General features: G+C 59.8%; 3 protein-coding genes across 6 annotated transcripts; 2 read left to right on the top strand and 1 right to left on the bottom strand.

Moving 5' to 3' along the window:
- The first annotated feature begins 1,759 nt into the window (after positions 1-1,759).
- On the top strand, positions 1,760-5,076 carry GFUS (GDP-L-fucose synthase). Its single transcript, XM_057406694.1, has 10 exons — positions 1,760-1,961; positions 2,042-2,156; positions 2,374-2,502; positions 2,576-2,649; positions 3,411-3,544; positions 3,669-3,733; positions 3,917-3,983; positions 4,061-4,140; positions 4,320-4,419; positions 4,942-5,076. The coding sequence occupies exons 1-10, from the start codon at positions 1,813-1,815 to the stop codon at positions 4,995-4,997; spliced, it is 969 nt and encodes a 322-aa protein (XP_057262677.1). The 5' UTR covers positions 1,760-1,812; the 3' UTR covers positions 4,998-5,076.
- An 870-nt stretch (positions 5,077-5,946) lies between these two features.
- LOC130597788 (uncharacterized) lies at positions 5,947-8,794 on the bottom strand. Its single transcript, XM_057406660.1, has 9 exons — positions 8,594-8,794; positions 7,801-7,882; positions 7,631-7,720; positions 7,371-7,538; positions 7,116-7,298; positions 6,927-7,029; positions 6,599-6,660; positions 6,321-6,427; positions 5,947-6,042 (listed from the first exon to the last, which is right to left on the bottom strand). The coding sequence occupies exons 1-9, from the start codon at positions 8,792-8,794 to the stop codon at positions 5,962-5,964; spliced, it is 1,077 nt and encodes a 358-aa protein (XP_057262643.1). The 3' UTR covers positions 5,947-5,961.
- A 2,249-nt stretch (positions 8,795-11,043) lies between these two features.
- Positions 11,044-14,146, top strand: PYCR3 (pyrroline-5-carboxylate reductase 3). Of its 4 annotated transcripts, none has more exons than XM_057406693.1 (5): positions 11,044-11,252; positions 12,052-12,231; positions 12,654-12,806; positions 12,923-13,015; positions 13,763-14,146. In XM_057406693.1, exons 1-5 carry the CDS (start codon positions 11,049-11,051, stop codon positions 13,943-13,945), a joined length of 813 nt encoding a protein of 270 aa, XP_057262676.1. In that variant the 5' UTR covers positions 11,044-11,048; the 3' UTR covers positions 13,946-14,146. The 4 variants fall into 4 exon arrangements, with proteins under 4 accessions (XP_057262676.1, XP_057262674.1, XP_057262675.1 ...); XM_057406691.1 differs by having other exon boundaries at positions 12,594-12,806; XM_057406692.1 differs by having other exon boundaries at positions 12,022-12,231.
- Positions 14,147-14,911: the final 765 nt, after the last annotated feature.

Raw genomic sequence — 14,911 nt, 5'->3', positions numbered from 1 at the left:
GGTCCTGGTGTGTCCCGACGCTGTAGCAGATCCCGGTGCTCACGGTGTCCCCGGTGCTGTAGCCGGTCCCGCTGTGTCCCGATGCTGTGGCCGGTCCCAGTGTGTCCCGACGCTGTAGCCGGTCCCGGTGTGTTCCGAAGCTGTGGCCGGTCCCGGTGTGTTCCGAAGCTGTAGCCGGTCCCGGTGCTCACGGTGTCCCGATGCTGTGGCCGGTCCCGGTGTGTCCCGATGCTGTGGCCGGACCCGCTGTGTCCCCGGTGCTGTGGCCGGTCCCGGTGTGTCCCCGGTGCTGTGGCCGGTCCCGGTGTGTTCCGATGCTGTGGCCGGTCCCCGTGCTCCCTGGCGAGGACTCCATTTCCCGAGCAGCCGAGCGGCGGCGCCCGGTAACGGCAGCAGGAAGTGCTGCCGAGCACAGCTGAGAAGAGCCGAGCCGAGTTTAGCCGAGTGCTGCCGAGTTCAGCCGAGTGCAGCCGAACGGGCCGAGCAAGCCGAGCCCCTCCGGGCCGAGCCCAGTCAAGCCCTTCCGGGCCCAGCCGAGCTCCGCCGAACGGAGCTGAGCGACCGAGACGAACGGAGCCGAATCCAGCCGAGCCCCGTTCCGGGGAGCCGAACGGAGCCGAATCTAGCCGAGCCCTGCCGGGGAGCCGAACGGAGCCGAATCCAGCCGAGTCCTGCCGGGGAGCCGAACGGAGCCGAATCCAGCCGAGCCCCGTTCCGGGGTGAGAAGGAGCTCCTCGCCCCACCAAGGAGCGTTTCGGGGGGCACCCCCCCCACCACCACGGGAGTACTCGGTGGGTGCAGGGATGGGGGGCCCCCGGAGGGGAGGGATGGGGGGGCGGGGTTGGGGGATGGGGAGGAGTGAGGTGCGGACGTGGGGTTTGGGGTGCATGGGAGATACGGGGTTCAGAGCTGGGGTTTGGAGAGATGGGGGGTTCAGAGCTGGGGTTTGGGGTGCAGGGGAGATATGGGGTGCGGACCTGGGGTTTGGGATGAAGGGGAGTTGTGGGGTGCAGATCTGGGTGCAGACCTGGAGTGTGGGGTGCAGGGGAGTTGTGGGGTGCAAACTTGAGTGAAGACCTGGGATCTGGGGTACAGAGGGAGGTGTGGGGTGCAAACCTGGGGTTTGGGGTGAAGGGGATTTCTAGGGTGCAGACCTGGGGTTTAGGGTGCAGGGGGGATGTGGGGTGCAGGCATGGAGTTGGAGTGCAGGGGAGACATGGGATTCAGACCTGGGAGTTGGGGTGCAGGGGAGATACGGGGTGCAGACCTGATTGCAGACCTGAGATTTGAGGTGCAGGGGGAGACTTGGGGTTCAGGCCTCATTCCTGGGTTACAGGAGGAGAACTGGAGCACAGGCCTGGGGTACGGGGGGGGGGGTTAGGGTGCAGACCTGAGATTTGAGGTGCAGGGGGAGACCTGGGGTGCAGACCTGGGACCCATGCATGGGGTGTGTGGGGTGAGCCTCCCTTTTTGGAGGCCGGGCAGTGCTGTGTGTCACAACGTGGCAGCATCTGGCTCCAGCCCAGGTGCCACCTCCACAGGAGGAGCCCGTGGGGCCACCAACCAGCTAGTTCATTAGCAACCAGAGCTGACGAGTTTCTGCCGCCCCGGCACCGCCAGGCTCCCCTCTTCCTCTTTCCTTCCTGCTTGGGCTTGAAGAAGAGGGTAAAGGGCCCCCTAAAATTGATCCCGTGGGCATGATGCTCATGGGTGCCCGCACCAGAGTGGGGGTGAGCTCGGTGGTCCATAGCCAGGACGCTCAAGGTGACCCCAGCTTATTTCCCCTCTATTCCACATAGGGTTTTGGCCACGATGGAGGTGACGGAGCCGGTGGCCAGACGCATCCTGGTGACGGGTGGCACCGGCTTGGTGGGGAAAGCCATTGAGAAGGTGGTGGCTGATGGAGAGGGGCGGCCGGAGGAGGAGTGGATCTTTGTGTCCTCCAGAGACGCCGACTTGACGTGAGTTGATGGGGTTTTCCCTTGGGAAGCCTCCAATCTCCTCCACTGACCCCACTGAACCCCAACATCTCCCACCTCAGGAGCGCCACAGAGACCAAGGCCCTGTTTGAGCAGCACAAGCCCACCCATGTCATCCATCTGGCTGCAATGGTTGGAGGTCTCTTCAAAAACATCCGCTACAACCTGGATTTTTGGGTGAGCACCCAGGGAATGGGCACTGTCAGGTGCCCCGAGGTGGGACATAGAGACATGGCTTGCTCTGCTCCAATGGCTAAACCAGGTCTCCTCTGGTTTCTGGAGCTGCTTATGGGTTATTACCCATAGGGTGCAGGGTTGTGGGGAGCACAGAGCTTGGATTTGGAGGGATTTGGTGGACTCACCCCACAGATCTCACACTCGCCTCCATCCCTAGAGGAGAAACATCCATATCAACGACAACGTCCTGCATTCAGCGTATGAGACAGGGGTGCAGAAGGTGGTCTCCTGCCTTTCCACCTGCATCTTCCCGGACAAGACAACGTATCCCATTGATGAGACCATGGTGAGCATCTCCTGCACCATGCACAGCCCAGAAGAGGTCCCTGCCCTGCTTAACTCTGCTCTGTCATCCCCAGATTCACAACGGGCCACCTCACAGCTCCAACTTTGGCTACTCCTATGCCAAGAGGATGATTGACATCCAGAACAGGTATGAGGGAACAGATAGGAGAGCCCTTGTAGGATGTAAGCACCCATCAGTTATCAGGGCAAAGGGAATTCCATGGGATTCCCAGTAATTGAACAGAGCTGGGGGAGATAACCTGGGCTCAGCACATAGAGATGCAGGTCAAAGGAGATGATCCTGCCTCTCTACTCTGCTCTTGTGAGACCCCACTTGCAGCACTGTGTGCAGTTCTGGGGTCCTCAACATCAGAAAGACATGGAGCTGTTGGAGCAAGTGCAGAGGAGGCCACGAGGATGCTCAGGGGCTGGAGCACCTCCTGTATGGAGCCAGGCTGAGAACATTGGGGCTGTTGAGCCTGGAGAAGAGAAGCTGCGTGGAGACCTCAGAGCAGCTTCCAGTGTCTGAAGGGGGCTGCAAGGCTGCTGGAGAGGGACTCTTCATCAGGGACTGCAGTGATAGGACAAGGGGTGATGGGTTCAGAGTGAAACAGGGGAAGTTCAGGTTGGAGATAAGGAACAAGTTCTTTACTGTGAGGGTGGTGAGGCACTGGCACAGGGTGCCCAGAGAAGCTGTGGCTGCCCCATCCCTGGCAGTGCTCAAGGTCAGGTTGGACACAGGGGCTTGGAGCACCCTGCTCTAGTGGAAGAGGTCCCTGCCTGTGGCAGGGGTTGGAGCTGGATGAGCTTTAAGGTCCCTTCCAACCCAAATCATTTTGTGCTTCTGGAGACAGCTCCATGCTGGAGGGGGGTGACCGCAGTTGTTTGACCTCCCCTCCTCTCACCCAGGGGCTACTTCGAGCAGCATGGCTGCCGCTTCACCGCCGTCATCCCCACCAACGTCTTTGGACCACATGACAACTTCAACATCGAGGATGGCCACGTCTTGCCAGGGCTCATCCACAAGGTCTACCTGGCTAAACGTGAGTGCAGCAGGACTGCTTACAGCTTTTTAGGGGGGTTCCCCTCCTATCTGCTCTGCAGGGTAGCTGGGATGAATGGAGGTGGCTCTGATGCTCATGGACTTGCTCTCCCTTCCTCCTACAGAGAATGGCTCTGCTCTGACCATCTGGGGCACAGGCAAGCCCAGGAGACAGTTCATCTACTCCCTGGTATGGCCTTGGGGACCACCCTCCTCCCATGGCTTGGGGAGGGCAGGGTATGGGGCTTAGGGGACCATTGGAGTCCACCTGGGTTGTCCTGGGCAGCGTTGGCCGTCCTCAGGGCTTGGTCCTCTTGTGATGGCAGGGCTGGGGGCAATAGACACCCCCTAAGAACCATTTGCCCTTCCACAGGACCTGGCCAGGCTTTTTCTCTGGGTCCTACGGGAATACGATGAGGTGGAACCCATCATCTTGTCAGGTAAGACCCCATAATCCCCCCTCAACCCCTTCGCAAGAGGATGGGGCCACCAGCCTCAATCATGCCCATCTCCACAGTGGGAGAAGAAGATGAAGTGTCCATCAGGGAGGCAGCAGAAGCTATTGTGGAGGCCATGGACTTCAGGGGAGAGCTTCTTGTATCCTTCACCACAGGTTGGACCCCTTGTTCGTAGGGCTGCTGCAGCATGGGCAGCACCTCACTTTCCACCAGCATCCATAGGGCTCTAGGAAAGATGCTGTGGTCCAGAGCATCCCTCCCATAGGACACTGGGACAAAGCAAGACCTGTTCTTTCCCCTTAACCCTTCCTATCCCAGTTTGACACCACCAAGGCCGATGGGCAGTTCAAGAAGACAGCCAGCAATGCCAAGCTACGGCGCTACCTGCCCAGCTTCCAGTTCACACCCTTCAGGCAAGGTGAGATGGGGTCTCCATGAAACACTGAGGTCCTACCCACCACAGTTACCCTTGGTGGCATCAGGGTAGACCATCCTTTCAGTGGGGGCTTATAAGAAAGATGGGGACAGACTGTGTAGTAGGGCCTGTTGTGGTAGGACAAAGGGAATGGGTTATAGAATGAGTTGGGTTGGAAGGGACATTAAAGCTCATCTACTTCCAATCCCTTACCATGGGGAGGGACACCTTGGTTGCTCCAAGCTCCATCCAGCCTGGCTTTTTTAGTGGTTTTAAGCTAAAAGAGGAAGAAATTGTTTGTGGTGAGGGTGGTGAGAGACTGGACCAGGCTGCTCAAAGAGGTGGTAGATTTCCCATCCCTGGCAATGTTCAAGGCCAGGTTGGACGGGGCTTGGAGCAAGCTGCTCTACTGGTAGGTGTCCCTGCCCATGGCAGGGGGCTGGAACTGGATGAGCTTTAACACAAACCATTCCATGCCCAAACTGCATTCCCAATCCCAAACCTATCCCATCTTCTCCCTCCCAGCCGTGAAGGAGACCTGTGCCTGGTTCAGCACCAACTACACCAACGCCAGGAAGTGACGGGTCAATGCTGCGCCAGCATCATCCTCTTCAACTCAGGGTTGTCCTTTGCTGGGGCAGAGGACAGGGCTGGGGGGGGGGGGGGACACAACACAGTGACATTTCCAAAGTACAGAAGGGCCACCAGAGCCCACTGTGAAGCCACCATGGTCCCACCTGCTGCTGGGAGCAGTGTGGGATGCTCAGTGCAGGTGGAAAGAAGGTTTGGGCACCCCAAAAGGTGCTGGGACCCCAGACTCGATGGTAGCAACCAAGTGGAGCCACCACCTTGGCTGTGTCCAAGAAGCTGGTGGCTCTGGCTGAGGTCTAATGGGTTACACTACTAATTACCTGTAATTAGGCTGTAATAAAGGGAAGGGGATTAGGGTTCCTCTGGCACAGGAATGGCAACCAGGCCTTTGCTGTTGGTTTTGGCACATGCAGATGATCCCAAAGCCCCAGCGTCAGAATGGGGGGACACCAGAATGGGGGAAGCTCCAGCTGTAAATAGGGCATTTATTAAAATGGATGGAAATAGGTTAAAAGTGGTGGGATGAGGAACATCTGCTCTGCAGAACAGTCCCATACCCACGTCAAATGGCACCTTCAGGGTCCTGAGCACCACCACGTGCTCTCCAGCAGGACCTGGAAGAGCCAAAAGAGGGTTTAAAACCCCTCTGGGAAGGAGTAGAGGGTCAAACATGGGGAGATGAGCCCATGACCAAGCTGCTGCATGAGGTTCAACCAATGGCATGGACATGGCAGAAGTCCTGGCCAGGGATGGCTTTCTTCTGGCATCGCTGCCCGGCCCTGGTGAGCCCTTGGCATAGGGACCGTGGGGCCAGCAAGGACCTAACAGCAGAGGAGAGACTCATCAGCACCCCAAAAAGCCTCCCCAGCAGGGTTGTCCCCCCAGTGTCAGGTCACTGACAATGACACCAGCCCCTGGTGGCCCTGGATAAGGGATGTCCTCTATGGATGGGACTCACATGCCACTGGACTTGCTTGGGCTGCAGGGTTTGGGCTCCCAGTGCTTCCCAGTGCCCACGGACACCTCCAGCATCTCCTGCTTGGAGAAGAAGGGGTTTAGACAGGGCATCCTCCATCCCTGCTGACAGCCTTGTCCTGCAGGAGATGTCCCTTTGTCCCCTGAGGACACATGGATCATACAGGACACCCCCTTCCACCCAAAGTTTGTCCCCGTGTGTCTTGTCCCCAGCCCTGGCCCCTCTCCCAATGGGGTGTCCTGCACCCACGAGTATGGTCATGATGAGGACCTGACCCTCAAGGGGACCCCAAGAGCAGGGTCTGGCCCCACCTGGGTACATCCCACCCCACACTTACCCTCCTCGAGCTCAGCTTTGTCCTCCAGCCCCCATGGGGGGGTGACGTGTGTCCTGCTGTGCTGGGGAGGTCCCCTGCCATGGCTGAGGGCTGCTCCGGGCTTGGCTCTGCAGGAACATGGCATTGGTGCTGACACTCCCATCACTGCTGGGCCCAGGCCAGCAGGGAAACACAGACATGACCCAGCACAGGATGGGGACACGCTGGAGCTTCAGCCCCCAGCGCCCTCCCCACCTCATGGTCATCTCTCCCATGTCCTCCTGCCTGGACGCTCTCACCTTGCAGGCAGCTCATCTCCACCGTGTCCAGTTCCTCCTGCAGCAGCTTCATTCCACACTGCCTATGTGGGGAGGAGGAAAACCAGAGCCCCATCGCCTTGGTCCTTCCGTGTCACCATCATGACCCCTGTCTCCAACTTCCCCACACCCTCCTTTGGGCAGAAATAGGGCAGGGAAGTGGGATGAGGTGGCCAGAAGCTGCAGACAAGCCACCAAGATGTGTCCTGTCTGTTCCTGGGGACCAATGGTGGCAGCAGGATGGGACACCAACGATGGGGCCTAGCAGCAATTAAGGATGCTGTGCCCATGCCCCCCAACCATCTCCTACCTGTTTGGGGTGGAGGTGAGCCAGTGATGGGGTTCTTCCTGGAGAAGCAGCAACCATGGTGCCTGCACAGCACCACCACTGTAAACTGCCACCAGCCACTGCCCTGTGGAGAACAGAGGGGGTGGGAGAGGACAGAGCACCCCCAAGTTGATGTATCCCCAACCATGCCCTCCCAACATCCATCCCCACCTGCCAGAGCAAGGGCCAGGAGGCTGGAGAGCTCTGCGATGCTGAGGACCCCACTGAGGGCGCTGGAGACGAGGAAGAGGAGGAGGATGATGACACGGGGCAGCGTGGGAACCAGTAGTGAGACCAGCAGCATGAAGTAGGAGACATAGAGGATGCAGGTGGAGATGACACTTGAGCTCTGACCTGTGGGACAAGGAGCAAGAGCTTGGTACCCACCAGCACCCATCCACGCTCCAGCACCCATCCCCACCTCACCACGTGGGTTGAGGGTGCTGTGGACGTGCTGTAGGTGGTTATCCATCTGGTTCTGTGCATCCTTCACAGCTGCCAGCATCAGCACCAGGCTCTCCTTGAGCTTCTGCACCTTCTCCATCAGCTCCTCCGACCGGCGCTGCTCAGTCAGGAGAAGGTCCAGGTTGCCCTCTGCATGTGGAGCTGGGATGAGCTGGAGAAGCTGCATCCAGGGGTATCCTGGTGCAAAAATAAGCTGGGAATGGGGTTTGCCATGCTCCCACCTCGTTTGGAAGAGGCATCCTGAGCTCTTTGCTGCTCATCGTTGGAGAGGACAACCTGGTGGCCTGGAGCCGCACGGATGCTCATCCGCCCTATAGGGATGCACAAGAGGTTGGGTTGGTCCCCAGAGCGGGACACAGGGATGAAGCAGCATCCTGCTGATGGCTCTTACCCATCCTCTGGGTGATGTCCTCCACGAGCTGGGCCAGCCGGTGCTGCTCGCTGCTGCTGAGGGTCTCATCCTGCACCGGCTCCTGCAGGTTGTGGTGGATGGGGGTCTCCAGACATGGTTGCAGACCCCCATCCGGTGGCTTCCCCTGCCCCTCCCGAGGTCAACGTCAGGGTGGCGATGATGGGATGTGGCTCCACAGCCCCCTGTGGTGATGCCCATGTACAACAGGGGCTGTCCCCATGGGCATCCCAAAATGAGCCCCCAGTGTTGAACCTCCATCCCATGGCACTGAGGAAAGAGACTTGGGAAAAGCCTTTGGAAGCAAGGAAGGATGGAGGTGGGAAGGGGGTTGGTAGTGGAAACCTGTATCTGCAACAGGGGAAATGGACTAAATAGGGCTGGTTTTGACCCAAAATGAGGAGGGGAGGCTGAGCAGAGGTGGTTGGGTGCTCCTCAGGCTCTGCAGCTACAAGGAACAGGTTCACCAGCAGCTTGCGGGTACCTCCTCCTCACTGAGGTTGCTGTGGGACAACTGGAGCTACACCATGATGGCAGCACTGGAGTCACCCATGGGTGCTGCCAGCACAGCCAAGGTGATGAGGGCTAAAAAGGGGTTGGGTTTGGGTGCAAAATAAAGAGAAACAGTGTAAGGACACCCCAGCACTTGGCCTTCACCCCCAAACCCATCCCATGCCAACACAGGGCACCCCACATCTGGCAAAGGGAGTACCCAGGGTGGGGGATCCCAAGGACCCCCATTCCCAGTAATGGAGCGGAAGCCTCACAACCACACCTGATGGGCACTGGAGTCCGAGGGTGATGGGACCCTGCGTGAGGCTTCGTCCTGGGGCTGCTCATCCCTTGGGGTCACCTCCAAGTGGACACTTGGGGGGGTCCTCACCTCCTCTTGGAGGGTGCTGAGGCCCAGCCACCCAAACGACCTGGCTGTGGTGCAGAGGAGCAGCAGAGCCCAGCAGCTCCAGGGCAGCAGCATAATGGGGTGTGATCTGGGGGGGGGGGGGGGTGTGACGGGACCCAAAGGCCGGGAGGTGAAACCCCAAATACAAGGACAAGCCTGGTACACACAGGGGTATAAGGGGCAGCCCAAGCTTGGAGTGGTGAGGGGGATAAAGGGAGGAGGATGGAAGGGATGGGTATAAAGGGAGGAGGATGGAAGGGAGAGGGATAAAGGGAGGAGGATGGAAGGGATGGGTATAAAGGGAGGAGGATGGAAGGGAGAGGGATAAAGGGAGGAGGATGGAAGGGATGGGGATAAAGGGAGGAGGATGGAAGGGAGAGGGATAAAGGGAGGAGGATGGAAGGGATGGGTATAAAGAGAGGAGGATGGAAGGGAGAGGGATAAAGGGAGGAGGATGGAAGGGATGGGGATAAAGGGAGGAGGATGGAAGGGAGAGGGATAAAGGGAGGAGGATGGAAAGGGAGGAGGATGGAAGAGAGAGGGATGGAAAGGGATGGGGATGGGGATGGGGAAGGGAGGAGGATGGAGAGAGGGATAAAGGGAGGAGGGATGGAAGGGATGGGGATAAAGGAGGATGGAGGAGAGGGATGGAAGGGATGGGGATAAAGGGAGGAGGATGGAAGGGATGGGGATAAAGGGAGGAGGATGGAAGGGAGAGGGATAAAGGGAGGAGGATGGAAGGGATGGGGATAAAGGGAGGAGGATGGAAGGGAGAGGGGTAAGGGAAGGAGGATGGAAGGGATGGGGATAAAGGGAGGAGGATGGAAGGGAGAGGGATAAAGGGAGGAGGATGGAAGGGATGGGGATAAAGGGAGGAGGATGGAAGGGATGGGGATAAAGGGAGGAGGATGGAAGGGATGGGGATAAAGGGAGGAGGATGGAAGGGATGGGGATAAAGGGAGGAGGATGGAAGGGAGAGGGATAAAGGGAGGAGGATGGGGATAAAGGGAGGGATGGAAGGGGATGGGAGGAGGATGGAGGAGCAGGGGGGGCATGGGGATAGATCGGTCCTGGCCCCTCCTGTGGGTCCCTGCCCCATAGAGCAGGGGGGGGCATGGGGATAGATCGGTCCTGGCCCCTCCTGTGGGTCCCTGCCCCATAGAGCAGGGGGGGGCATGGGGATAGATCGGTCCTGGCCCCTCCTGTGGGTCCCTGCCCCCCCATAGAGCGGGCGGGGGCATGGGGATAGATCGGTCCTGGCCCCTCCTGGGGGCATGGGGATAGATCGGTCCTGGCCCCTCCTGTGGGTCCCTGCCCCATAGAGCGGGGGGGGGCATGGGGATAGATCGGTCCTGGCCCCTCCTGTGGGTCCCTGCCACATAGAGCGGGGGGGGGGCATGGGGATAGATCGGTCCTGCCCCCTCCTGTGGGTCCCTGCCCCATAGAGCAGGGGGGGGCATGGGGATAGATCGGTCCTGGCCCCTCCTGTGGGTCCCTGCCACATAGAGCGGGGGGGGGCATGGGGATAGATCGGTCCTGGCCCCTCCTGTGGGTCCCTGCCCCATAGAGCGGGGGGGGGGCATGGGGATAGATCGGTCCTGGCCCCTCCTGTGGGTCCCTGCCCCATAGAGCAGGGGGGGGGGCGGGCATGGGGATAGATCGGTCCTGGCCCCTCCTGTGGGTCCCTGCCCCATAGAGCAGGGGGGGGGGGGCATGGGGATAGATCGGTCCTGGCCCCTCCTGTGGGTCCCTGCCCCATAGAGCGGGGACAGGGTCATGGGGTCAGACCGGTCCTGGCCCCTCCTGGGGGTCCCTGCCCCATAGAGCGGGGACAGGGTCATGGGGACATAGCGGTCCTGGCCCCTCCTGTGGGTCCCTGCCCCATAGAGCGGGGACAGGGTCATGGGGACATAGCGGTCCTGGCCCCTCCTGTGGGTCCTTGTCCTGTGGAGGTGGGGGTAGATCTGGGAGCAGCCTGGTCCTGTCTCCCTCCCTGGGGTCCCTGCCCTCCCCTGGGTCCCTGCCCATTGATCAGTGGGGGGACAGCCTTGTCCTGTCCTGCTCCCCGGAGTCTCTGCCCCATAGAGCAGTGTGGGGACATGGGGACAGCCTGGTCCTGGCCCCCGCCCTCCCCAGGGTCCCTGACACATAGACTGGAGTGGGGACATGGGGGCAGTCGGGTACCGTGCCCCATGACCAGGGCAGAGACAGCCCTGCTCTTACTCAGAAGCTGGGAGATGGCCCCTGCATTTGGGGTCACCCCCCTTGTCACTGCCCTGGGGCACAACGGGGTGCCCACAGCCATCCCCATGAGTGCCCATGCTGACCCATGGGGTCCCCACAGCCGTTCCCATGGCAGGGTCTGGCCCTGGCTCCCTTTGCTCCTTGTCCTGAGGGTGCTGGGGTTGGAGAAGAGGCTGAGATCAGCCCCCATCTGCTCACTCACCCCTGTCCCTGTGGTTCCCAAGGGAAGGTGCCAGCCAGCAGCATCCTGGCCAGTGCTCCCTCGGACAAAAACCTGGATGCATGGAGGGTGAGTGCGGGCACAGGGTGACAGATCACTGCGCTTGGTGGCCGTGGGGTGGGAGACGTAGAACCATGGAATGGGTTGGGTTGGAAGGGGCCTTAAAGCTCATCCAGTCCCAACCCATTGCTATGGGCAGGGACACCTTCCACTAGAGCAGGGTGCTCCAAGCCCCTGTGTCCAACCTGGCCTTGAACACTGCCAGGGATGAGGCAGCCACAGCTTCTCTGGGCACCCTGTGCCAGCACCTCACCACCCTCACAGTAAAGAACTTCTGCCTTATCTCCAACCTGAACTTCCCCTGTTTCACTTTGAACCCATCACCCCTTGTCCTATCACTCCAGTCTCTGATGAAGAGTCCCTCTCCAGCATCCTTGTAGCCCCCTTCAGACACTGGAAGCTGCTCTGAGGTCTCCACGCAGCTTCTCTTCTCCAGGCTGAACAGCCCCAATGTTCTCAGCCTGGCTCCATACAGGAGGTGCTCCAGCCCCTGATCATCCTCGTGGCCTCCTCTGGACTTGCTCCAACAGCTCCATGTCCTTCTTATGCTGAGGACCCCAGAATTGCACCCAGTGCTGCAAGTGGGGTCTCATGAGAGCAGAGGGGCAGGATCACTCCTTTGACCTCCTGGTCATGTTTCTTTTGGGATGCCCCTCACCGTGGTGTCAGGACACCCTTTTGCCCCATTCATGGCTTTGGCTTATCCATCCCAGCTCTGGTTCTGTGGCCAGAGCAGGTCCCCAGACCGTGTCCCCACAGTGGGGTTGGTGGGTCCCAGGCTGTGACACCTCTCCCTGTGCATGGGCAGGAGTCGGGCTGTCGGACCACACACTGCAACCTGGAGGTGCTGCAGGAGAGCACCCTGGTCATCCTGGCCACCAAACCCCACGTGCTGCCGGGTGTGCTGCAGGAGATCCGTCCTGCTGTGGGACCACACCACATCGTCGTCTCCTTGGTGGCCGGTGTCACCCTCCAGACACTGCAGAGGGTGAGTCTGCTCCTCCTTTTCCTCTTCCTATCCCACTTGCTATCCCTTTGCCTGTTCCTCTTCCTCCTCTTGCTCCTTTTTCCTCCTCTTGCTCCTTTTTCCTCCTCTTCCTTCTCCCTTCTTCTCCTCCTTATCCTTCATCTCTTCCTCCTCTTCCTTCTCATCCTCCTCTTCCTCTTCCCTCCCCACGGAGAAGGACAAGCCATTGTGCTCTGTCCTATGGTCCCATGTCCCTCCCCACATCCTACCCTATGGACCTCGCCGCTCCACCAGCCCCAGTGTATGATACCCATCAGTGTCCCACGACACCTTTGGGTGCTCCCTGGAGCTGGCACCCTTCTCCCATCCCCATCTCTCCCCAGCTTCTCCCCAGCGGGACCAAGGTGCTGCGGCTCATGCCCAACCTGCCCTGTGTGGTGCAGGCGGGAGCAATGGTCTTCGCCCGGGGCAGTGGTGCTGGTGACGAGGAAGCCTCCCTGCTGAAGAACCTCTTGTCCTCCTGTGGCCTCTGCGAGGAGGTCCCCGAATCCTACATCAACATCCACACCGGCCTCAGCGGCAGCGGGGTAGCCTATGTAAGCACCAGCGGGACATGGGGCACCAGGAGAAATCCCACCCGTGTGGGGCCGGAGTTGGTGTTTGGGGTTCTCCACCTTGCACCACGCTCACCCCTGATGTTCTTCTGCCCCAGGTCTATCTGTTTGCCGAGGCACTGGCCGAGGGAGCAGTGAAGATGGGAATGCCAGGTGGCTTAGCCAGCAGGATCGCGGCTCAGACACTGCTGGTGAGTGGGAGGTGGCACCTGGGGACACCCAGTGTTGCTCCTCTCCCTCCTGCCCTGCAGCGCCAGCGAGGTGGCAGAGTGAGGGAGGAGGTGCTGGGTGATGTCCTGCCTCGGTTTCCCCTCTTGAAACCAAAGATGAGGCCACCAGAAGGTAGCAGAGTGCATGGTGGTGGGAAGGATGCTTCAGCACCTTGTCCCCTGCCGCAGGGGTGTGGATGGGAGGGTGCTGACATCCAATGCTCAGGCAAGAAGGGGACGTGGGGGGTCTCTCATAGAATCATGGAATGGTTTGTGTTGGAAGGGACCTTAAAGCTCATCCAGCTCCAACCCCTGCCACGGGCAGGGACACCTTCCACTAGAGCAGGGTGCTCCAAGCCCCTGTGTCCAACCTGGCATGGGATGGGGCAGCCACAGCTTCTCTGGGCACCCTGTGCCAGCGCCTCAGCACCCTCACAGGGAAGAGCTTCTGCCTAAGAGCTCATCTCAGTCTCCCCTCTGTCAGGTTAAAGCCATTCCCCTTGGCCTGTCCCTCCATCCCTTGTCCAAAGCCCCTCTCCAGGTTCCCTGCAGCCCCTTCAGGCACTGGAGCTGCTCTCAGGTCTCCCCTTCAGGAGCCTTCTCTTCTCCAGGCTGCCCCAGCCCAGCTCTCTCAGCCTGGCTCTAGAGCAGAGCTGCTCCAGCCCCTCATCCTCCTCGTGGCCTCCTCTGGACTTGCTCCAGCACTTCCATGTCCTTCTTCTGTTGCAGGGCGCAGCAAAGATGATGCTGGAGACAGGGGAGCACCCGGCGAAGCTGCGGGGAGACGTCTGCACGCCCGGCGGCACCACCATCCATGCACTGCACCAGCTGGAGAAGGGCGCGTTGAGGGCCACCGTCATGAACGCCGTGGAGGCAGCCACCAACCGGGCACGCAGCATGGCTGAGGACTAAGAACCGGGCTGGAGACGAGCCCCTCCATCCCCTGTGGAGCAGGAGGGGTGATGGAGACCAGAGCGAACCCCTTCAGGGAGCAAGGGGGACCCTGAGACCCCCAGGAGACCCTCGTCGGGGTTGGAGATGGTGTGGAGCCGTGTCCATGCCATACGCTACCTCTGCAAGGCTGGGACCAAATAAACGTGGGCAGCACCATGGCCGGTTTGGTTCTTTTTGGTCCCTTCAGTCTTCAGGGGGCTTCTGCAGCCACCATGGGGTCATCTCCATGGGGAGGTGACAGTCATGGGTCCTTGGGGCAGTAGGGATGGAGCCGATGCCACGTTGGGTCTGTGCTCACCAGGGATGGAGCGGATGCCATGCAGGTTCTGTGCTCACCAGCGCTGTGCTGGGATATATTGCACTGGGAATGGGGTTTTGGGGACAGCAGGAGCCAAGGACCAGCAAAGGTGCTGTTGAGGATGCCAAAGGACCTCGAGAAGTGGGGAGCTGGTAGAATAGAGGAAGACTTTGATTCCAAACTCATCGTGCTCATGGACACTGATTCCTGCTCCTCTGCTCAGCTCTAGAGGTGCGTGCATGAACACGAAACTGCTCCTGCATCCCAAAAACATGGGTGAAAAGTCAAGCAGCCAAAGAACCTCCACCTCCCACCCCAGCCAGGCACTGGCATCACATCACAGTCCTGCAGATGGACCCAGCAGTGAGGTGGTGGGATGGAAGCCCAGACCCTCTCTCAGCTCTGGGTTGCTGCACCTCCAGAGGGTAGAACCTCAGAACTTGGCTATCTCGAGATCTGAGCCTTCTGCATGTCCTGGCACCTCATGGATGCAGTTAGTGATGATCTCCAAAGCACTTTGAAGATAGAAAGCTTCTTCCATCATGGATGCTGATGGTACCTGCATCCTCCTCGAGGTCCTGTCTCCAGGAACACCGTCGTCCCAAATACCAGTGGCACCAACCCAA

Source organism: Pezoporus wallicus, unplaced genomic scaffold (genome assembly GCF_028554395.1).
Source record: "Pezoporus wallicus isolate ANWC-B61680 ecotype Strahan unplaced genomic scaffold, APGP_CSIRO_Pwel_v1 contig_13859, whole genome shotgun sequence".
Lineage (NCBI taxonomy): Eukaryota > Metazoa > Chordata > Aves > Psittaciformes > Psittacidae > Pezoporus > Pezoporus wallicus.
The sequence above is the reverse complement of the archived record's forward strand: the minus strand, read 5'-3'. Positions and strand labels throughout refer to the sequence as shown.

What these genes read in the sequence shown, in the direction of transcription:
- GFUS (XM_057406694.1), top strand. Translation starts at nt 1,813, where the DNA reads ATGGAGGTGACGGAGCCGGTGGCCAGACGCATCCTGGTGACGGGTGGC. An exon ending in TCCAGAGACGCCGACTTGAC is followed by an intron (nt 1,962 to 2,041) that starts GTGAGTTGATGG and finishes CTCCCACCTCAG; the next exon opens with GAGCGCCACAGAGACCAAGG. An exon ending in GACAGTTCATCTACTCCCTG is followed by an intron (nt 3,734 to 3,916) that starts GTATGGCCTTGG and finishes GCCCTTCCACAG; the next exon opens with GACCTGGCCAGGCTTTTTCT.
- LOC130597788 (XM_057406660.1), bottom strand. Translation starts at nt 8,794, where the DNA reads ATGCTGCTGCCCTGGAGCTGCTGGGCTCTGCTGCTCCTCTGCACCACA. An exon ending in CAGCACCCTCAACCCACGTG is followed by an intron (nt 7,299 to 7,370) that starts GTGAGGTGGGGA and finishes CTTGTCCCACAG; the next exon opens with GTCAGAGCTCAAGTGTCATC. An exon ending in CCTGGCCCTTGCTCTGGCAG is followed by an intron (nt 7,030 to 7,115) that starts GTGGGGATGGAT and finishes TGTTCTCCACAG; the next exon opens with GGCAGTGGCTGGTGGCAGTT.
- PYCR3 (XM_057406690.1), top strand. Translation starts at nt 11,049, where the DNA reads ATGGGGTCCCCACAGCCGTTCCCATGGCAGGGTCTGGCCCTGGCTCCC. An exon ending in AAAACCTGGATGCATGGAGG is followed by an intron (nt 11,253 to 12,021) that starts GTGAGTGCGGGC and finishes GGTGGGTCCCAG; the next exon opens with GCTGTGACACCTCTCCCTGT. An exon ending in TCGCGGCTCAGACACTGCTG is followed by an intron (nt 13,016 to 13,762) that starts GTGAGTGGGAGG and finishes CTTCTGTTGCAG; the next exon opens with GGCGCAGCAAAGATGATGCT.